At 42.6% G+C, this 7,139-nt stretch overlaps 1 protein-coding gene across 2 annotated transcripts in view; it reads left to right on the top strand.

The window, feature by feature from the left end:
- ZDHHC5 (zDHHC palmitoyltransferase 5) overlaps positions 1–7,139 on the top strand; it is a 39,168-nt gene that overhangs the window by 28,033 nt on the left and 3,996 nt on the right. For both annotated transcript variants that reach the window (XM_006160820.3, XM_006160821.3), the window contains exons 4-8: positions 712–884; positions 1,034–1,136; positions 2,982–3,073; positions 3,566–3,698; positions 7,095–7,139. The exon at positions 7,095–7,139 ends at the window's right edge or, in 1 of these variants, runs on beyond it. In XM_006160820.3, coding sequence (XP_006160882.1) covers positions 712–884; positions 1,034–1,136; positions 2,982–3,073; positions 3,566–3,698; positions 7,095–7,139 — 546 coding nt within the window. The remainder of the gene's footprint in view (positions 1–711; positions 885–1,033; positions 1,137–2,981; positions 3,074–3,565; positions 3,699–7,094) is intronic.

Raw genomic sequence — 7,139 nt, forward strand, 5'->3', positions numbered from 1 at the left:
CTCCCTGGGGAGGTTTTTCTCGCCTTTTTTTTTTTTTTTTTTTGGAGAGGTTTTTTTGCTATAGGGTGCGTGCGCTTGCTAGACAGAGACAGAGAGAGAGAAAGCGAGAAATCACCCCCAGGGAGTATGGCCACACCGCAATCCCTTCTCTGTTCTCCTCTTGAGATCTTGGGCACGCACGCACGCACGCACGCACAGCTTGAGTTTTAAGCCACCCGGTCTGGGATGTGAACTGCGGTTGACTATATGGGAGTCCAGCGACATAGCCAGTATGCTAACTGCTGGTCCCCTTAGTTATATTTCTTTTCTTGCCTGTCCTTTTCCATCCCTTGTATTTTATTTTTAACCCTTTTTCTAGTCCTTTTTTACTTAGCTAGAAGCAGTTATCTGCCAGATTTTAATTACAACCCTCTTTTCTCATGAATCTTGATGTTTTTGCAAAACATCTGACAGTTTGTCCTTTTTCGAGTTCCTTGGTCACAGAGAATAAACTTTGAGAGTTGGGCTTGACCTTTGACTGGTCTCTAGAACGTCTCCCTTACAGATTTATAGAGTAAGATAAACTGCTTGAACCTATTTTTAATTTTGCAAATAAGTAGTAAAAAGATGATACATTAATAAAAGCAAAATTGCCATTTGTTTCTTATCTTGACAGAAGTGATCTGGGTCCACGGTCCAAGGATACCTCTCAGTCTTTCTTTTTGTCCCTAGGAATTCGATCATCACTGCCCCTGGGTGAACAACTGTATTGGTCGCCGGAATTATCGTTATTTCTTCCTCTTCCTCCTTTCCCTGACAGCCCACATTATGGGTGTGTTTGGCTTTGGCCTCCATTATGTCCTCTGCCACATAGAGGAACTCTCAGGGGTCCGCACGGCTGTCACGTATCCTTCGAAGACTTTGGATTATGGGACTGGGACAGGGAGGAAATGAGTCCTGTGGTGGTGAGAGCCAAAGGGAAAATGGCTACAATAAAGGCTGGGGAAGGAAGGCAGATCGCATTGCTCTGTTTTCCTTGACTGTTTGACATCAGAATGGCAGTGATGTGTGTGGCTGGCTTATTCTTCATACCTGTAGCTGGCCTCACGGGATTTCACGTGGTGCTGGTGGCTAGGGGACGCACAACGAATGAACAGGTATGGGAAGACATGATAGGATTCTCTTGAGCAGGGCATATATATATATATTTAGGATTATTTTATTTATCATTACTATTTTAAAATTTACTACAGGGCATATCTACTCACTAGAGAGAGACAAAAAGAGATAGGGAAAGTGAGAAAGCAAGCCTCCAAGTCTGGGACTTAAACTGCAGTCGGCCGTGTGGGAGTCCAGTACCTTAACCACCATGTCACTTGCTGGCCCCCCAGGGCATGTATCTTAAGGCCTCTAGTGTACAGATAGCATAAGGCTTCCACAAAATAAATGTTAGTACTTTTTATGATGATGCAGAGATTATTGTTGGGGGTGAGGTAGTTCTAGTTCCTCATGTAAACATGAGAACAGAGGCCATCTCTTAGTTAACATTTATTATGTATCCACTGTGTACTGGACAAGTTAGGCACTGAGTTTATTGAAACAGTGAAAGATTTAGGCCAACCCTCAAGGTTATAATCCTGTTGAAAGGAAAATAATGTTTTTTGTGCATATAGCAATAACTAACCTTAAATGTTTTACTCTTATGTATCTGAGGGGTCTTCAAAAAGTTCATGGGGAATGTCTATGATGAAAAATCTATGGGTGGATTTCAAAATGTTTTTGCATTGGAATAATCTTGTACTTTTTAAAAAAAGAATTAGTTTATCTAACTTTGTTTATTTACTTTATTTTAAAAAAATTTGACCAGAGAGGGACAGAAAGAGAGAAAGTAAGAAAGCAAGTCACCAGGTCTGGGACTTGAAACACGGTTGGCCATGTCGGAGTCCAATGCCCTCAACCACCATACCACCTGCTGCCCCCAGTAATCTTGTACTTCTGTATCATTAACATAAACTTTTTAAGTCTCCTCACCTTAGTTTGCAATAGTCAAAATACTGTTTTTCTTATTCAGTATAAGGAAACTGATGTAGAGGAAAAAAAAAGCCACTATGAGATATCACTAAGATTTGAGCTGAGGACCTTGATTTTAGAATCCCTGTTCCTTTTTTCCCTTGGATTTTTGCTATAGGGCACGTGCACTTGCTGGAGAGACAGACAAAGTGAGAAATCACCCCACAGAGGGGATGGCCATGCCTCCTCTTGGGATTTTGGGCATGCCCAAGATGTGCCCGATGTGTTTCAAGCTGCTGGGTCTAGGATTCGAACTGCAGTTGACTACGTGAAGTCTGGTGACATAGCCATTATGCCATCTGCTGGTCCCTAGAGTCCCTGTTTTTTTTGTTTTTTTTTTAAGAGTTGTTTTTTATTTTAATTTATTTCATTTTATTTTAATTTGAGCAGAGAGGGACAGAGTGAGAGAGAGAGAGAGAGAGAGAGAGAGAGATAAAGCAAGCTGCCATGTCTGGGACTCAAACCATGGTCAGGATGTGGGAGTCCAGTGCCCTTAACCACCATGCCACCTGTTGGCCCCGAGTCCCTGCTCTTAACCATCACAAGTATAAACTTCTTGATTCATATATATTGTTTTTTTGAAAGAGATTTTTTGCTATAGGGTGTGTGCATTCACTGAAGAGATAGAAAGTGAGAAATCACCCCCCTGGGGGATAGCCAGGCTACAAGCACTTCTCTATTCTCCTCTCAGGATTTTGGGCACGTACACAGATGCACCCAATGTGAGGTTTAAGCTACCAGGTACAAGACTCAATTGTGGTCTACTGTGGGAATCCAGCGATGTATCTATTATACCATCTCTGGCCCCTTGATTTGTGTTTCAATCATTCGTGTATCCCCCAGTTGGTGCAAATGATTCTTAGGGATTTGTGATTTGGCCTTTGGAGATAAAAGTCCCATTGAATGATCTAATTCTTTTTTCCTCGCTCTAGGTTACGGGTAAATTCCGGGGAGGTGTGAACCCCTTCACCAACGGTTGCTGTAACAATGTCAGCCGTGTACTCTGCAGTTCTCCAGCGCCCAGGTGCCACCTTTTGGTCCATTGTTTACTGTAGGTTACACTAAAGGTGTAATCAAAGATCTTCCTTGGGCTTTCTCTAGAATAGAGGTGGTCCGATGGGAGACATCTTTTTAGGAAGGGTTCTTTATTTTATATTGCAAGTGTCTGCAAGAGAGAGACATGTTTACTCTTTAGTGTGGACCCTATGAATTTGATTTATTTTCTTCAGGTGTTATTGCTAGTTTTGGTTAAGAGTTAAGGATGCATAAAGAGAGGAAAACCAATTGTTGATTTCCGTGGAATTGAATACTTGATACTGTGTCTTTGAGGTAGATAGCTACTCACACAAGTCTAGTCTTGCTACAGTTCATGTATCAGAGAAATCTGTTCAGTGCTAACCTTATCACTGGCTTGGTAGGACTGTTTCTTATATTTGTAAAAATGCTTTACATACAGTAGGCAACAAGTAGATATTTATAAATAATGAATGAAAGCCCTTTTACTTTTGTCACTCAGGTATTTGGGGAGACCAAAGAAAGAGAAGACGATTGTAATCAGACCTCCCTTCCTTCGACCGGAAGTGTCAGATGGGCAGATAACTGTGAAGATTATGGATAATGGCATTCAGGGAGAGCTGAGGAGAACTAAGGTAAGTAAACCTAGGTAACTTGAGGAATCTCAGCCATTCCAAAGAGATGGAAACTTGATTTTAGTTTACATTTTTATTATTTATCACTTATTGATTTGTGTTAAAATTACTTAAATAAACATCTTCTCCATTAGACCTTTCCTGTTAATGCCAGAAGGCTTTAATGCACATGCATGAGAAAGAGCACTTCAGATGGGGCCCGCTCACTCTGCAATCATCTTTTGTTCCATTTCTCCATCTTGTCAGGGCACATGAGCATATGTCTGGCTTTTTTTTTTTTCTTTTTTGGAGAGGTTTTTGCTAAAGAGCATGGGTGCCCGCCAGAAAGACAGAAAGCGAGAAATCAACCCCCAGGGGGATGGCTATGCCGCAATCCCTTCTCCTCTCAGGATCTTGGGCACGCACACGCACACACAGGCACCCAGTGTGAATTTAAGCCACTGGGTCCAGGACTTGAACAGTGGTTGACTCCATGGGAATCCAGCGACATAGCCATTGTGCCAACTGCTGGTCCCTGTCTGGCATATTTTTTAAAATTCAAGGCTGGGATTTTAACTGCAACTGGCTATGTGGGATCCAGCTCCCTCTGCACAGCATTTAACTGCTGTACTGTAGGACTGGCCTCTCTTTATAGTTGGGTGGTTTTTAAGATTTTGTTTTTTAAGATTTTTTGCCATAGAGCACATGCACTTGCTGGAGAGTGGAAAAGTGAGAAATCACCTCCTGGGACGATGGCCACACCTGTCTCTTCTCCATTCTTCTCTTGGGATTTTGGGCATGTAGCATGCACACACCTGGCATGTTTTCCCATAGATTTAAAAAGTTATTGGCAGGGACTTGGCAGATGGCATGGTGGTTAAGGGTGCTAGACTCCTACATGGCCATCCATGGTTCGAGTCCTGGACCTGGCAACTTGCCTTCTCACTTTCCCTCGCCCTCTCTCTCTCACTCTGTCCCTCTTTGGTCAAATTAAAATAAATAAATAAATAAAGTTAAATGAATCTTTTTAAAAAACAGTATTGGTAGTAGAAATTGAATCCACTTCCAAGTACTTCATAGCCTTTATTTTTTATTTTTTAGATTTTTGCCATAGGGCATGTGTACTCACCAGAGAGACAAAAAGGGAAGGGAAAGTGAGAAATCATTCCCCTTTCCCCCCAGGGGGATGGCCATACTGCATTCTCTTCTCCATCATCCTCAGGATTTCTGGCATGTACACACACGCACCCAGCATGTTTTTCAAGTGGCCAAGTCCAGGACTTGACCCACACAGCCAGCCATGTAGGATCCAGTGCCTTAACCACTATGCCACCTGCTGCCTGTCTTCATCAGGTCTACCATAGTAGCTTGCAGATGGTAGGAACTTAACAAGTACAGGGTTCAAATGAACAAATAAGTGATAGAATTAAATCCTGTCGTTTTCTCAGTCTGAGGTGGGTTTTTTTTTTTTTAAGATTTCTTTTTTTCTTTTTCTTTTCTTTTTTTGAGAGGCTTTTGCTATAGGGTGCATGCACTTGCCAGAAAGACAGAGAAATAGAGAGACAGAAAGTGAGAAATCACTCCCCGGGGGGATGGCCACGTCACAATCCCCTTTACTTCATTCTCCTCTTAGGATCTTGGGCACGCATGCACACATGCCCGGTGTGAGTTTTAGCCGCGAGGTCTGGGACTCGAACTGCAGTCGACTACATGGGAGTCCAGCGATGTAGCCATTACACCAACTGCTGGCCCCCTATTTTAAGATATTTGGTATAGGGCATGTGCACTTGCCAGAGACAGGGAGAGAGATGGAGAGAGAGAAAGTGAGAAATCATCCCCCACAGGTGATAGCCATGTTTTAATCCCTTGTCCATTCTCCTCTCAGGATTTTGGACACACATACACACCAGCATGAGTTTCAAACTGCCGGGTCCAGAACTAGAACTGGTTGGCCATGTGGGAGTCCAGCACCTTAACCACCAGGTCATCTACTGGCCACCAGAGAGGAATTTTTTTTTTTTTTTTTTAAGATTTAGGGACTAGAAGTTGGCGTAATGGCTGTGTTGCTGGACTCCCGTGTAGTCGACTGAGGTTCGAGTCCCGGACCCGGTGGCTTAAACTCACACCGGGCACGTGTACGTGTGTGCCCAAGATCTTGGGAGGAGAATGGAAGAGAAGACTGTGGTGTGGTCATCCCCCTTGGGGGGTGATTTCTCACTTTCTGTCTCTCTTCGTCTTTCTGATGAGCACACATGCCCTTGTAGCAAAAACCTCTCCAAAAAGAAAAAAATAAAAGATTGATTTATTTTTAATTATATTTATTATCATTATTCTTCAATTTTGACCAGAGAGAAAGGGAGAGTGAAAAAACAGCTGCCAGGTCCAGGACTTGAACCGTGGTCGGCCATGTGGGAGTCTAGCACCTCCACCACCACAGAACTTGCCGGCCCCAATATAGAATTATTTTCATTTAACAATATTATTGTTATTAGAATTATTTAATTTTATTCATTTATTTTAATTTTAACTAGAGAGGGATAGAGTGAAAGATAAAAAGTGAGAAAGCAAGCTGCCAGGTCTAGGACTTGAACCGTTGTTGGCCATGTGGGAGTCCAGTGCCCTTAACCACCTTGTCACTTGCCAACCCATAACTTTATTTGAGAGATAGAGAGAGAGAGAGAGAGAGAGAGAGAGAATGAGAAAGTAAGCCACTAGGTCTGGGACTTGATCCTTAGCCAGCCATGTGGGAGTCCAGCATCCTTAACTACCCCGCTATCTGCTGGCCACCACCCTAGACGGATTTTTGTGTCTTGTTTTACAGTTGTACTTTAGAAGTATAAAATTTGGGGGCCAGCAGGTGGTGTGGTGGTTAAAGTGCCAGACTCTCACATGGCCAAACTGCAGTTCGAGCCCCAGACCTGGCAGCTTGCTTTCTCACTTTCTCCTTCTCTCACTTTCTCTTGTCTCTTTGGTCAAATTAAAAGTGAATAATAACAAATAAAAATAATATATAATAATAACGCATAATAACTGAAATTAAGTAATTTTAAAAAAAAGTATAAAATTTGACTCTCTAATACTTTTCTTATACCAGTTTAATACTTTTTATTTATTTTATCTTAAATTTGCTATAGGGGGTGTGCACTTTGGGTGGGGGTGAGAAAGAGGAAAGAGAGAAAGCATGCCTCCCGGGGGGGATGGCCATGATACAGTCTATTTTCTCAGGTCTCAGGATTTTGGGCATGCACACACATGCACCTTGTGTGTTTTTTTTAAGCTGTCAAGTCCAGGACTTGAACCACGTGGGACCTAGCCACTTTAACCGCTGTGCCACCTAGATGGTCCTCAGTTTAATACTTTGAGTTGCCCTAATGTCCACTTCTCCAAATCTGATTTTCCACCCTCTCATTTATGCAGTCTAAGGGAAGTCTGGAGATCACAGAGAGCCAGTCCGCAGATGCT

This window comes from Tupaia chinensis, unplaced genomic scaffold, assembly GCF_000334495.1.
Source record: "Tupaia chinensis unplaced genomic scaffold, TupChi_1.0 Scaffold000709_1, whole genome shotgun sequence".
Lineage (NCBI taxonomy): Eukaryota > Metazoa > Chordata > Mammalia > Scandentia > Tupaiidae > Tupaia > Tupaia belangeri.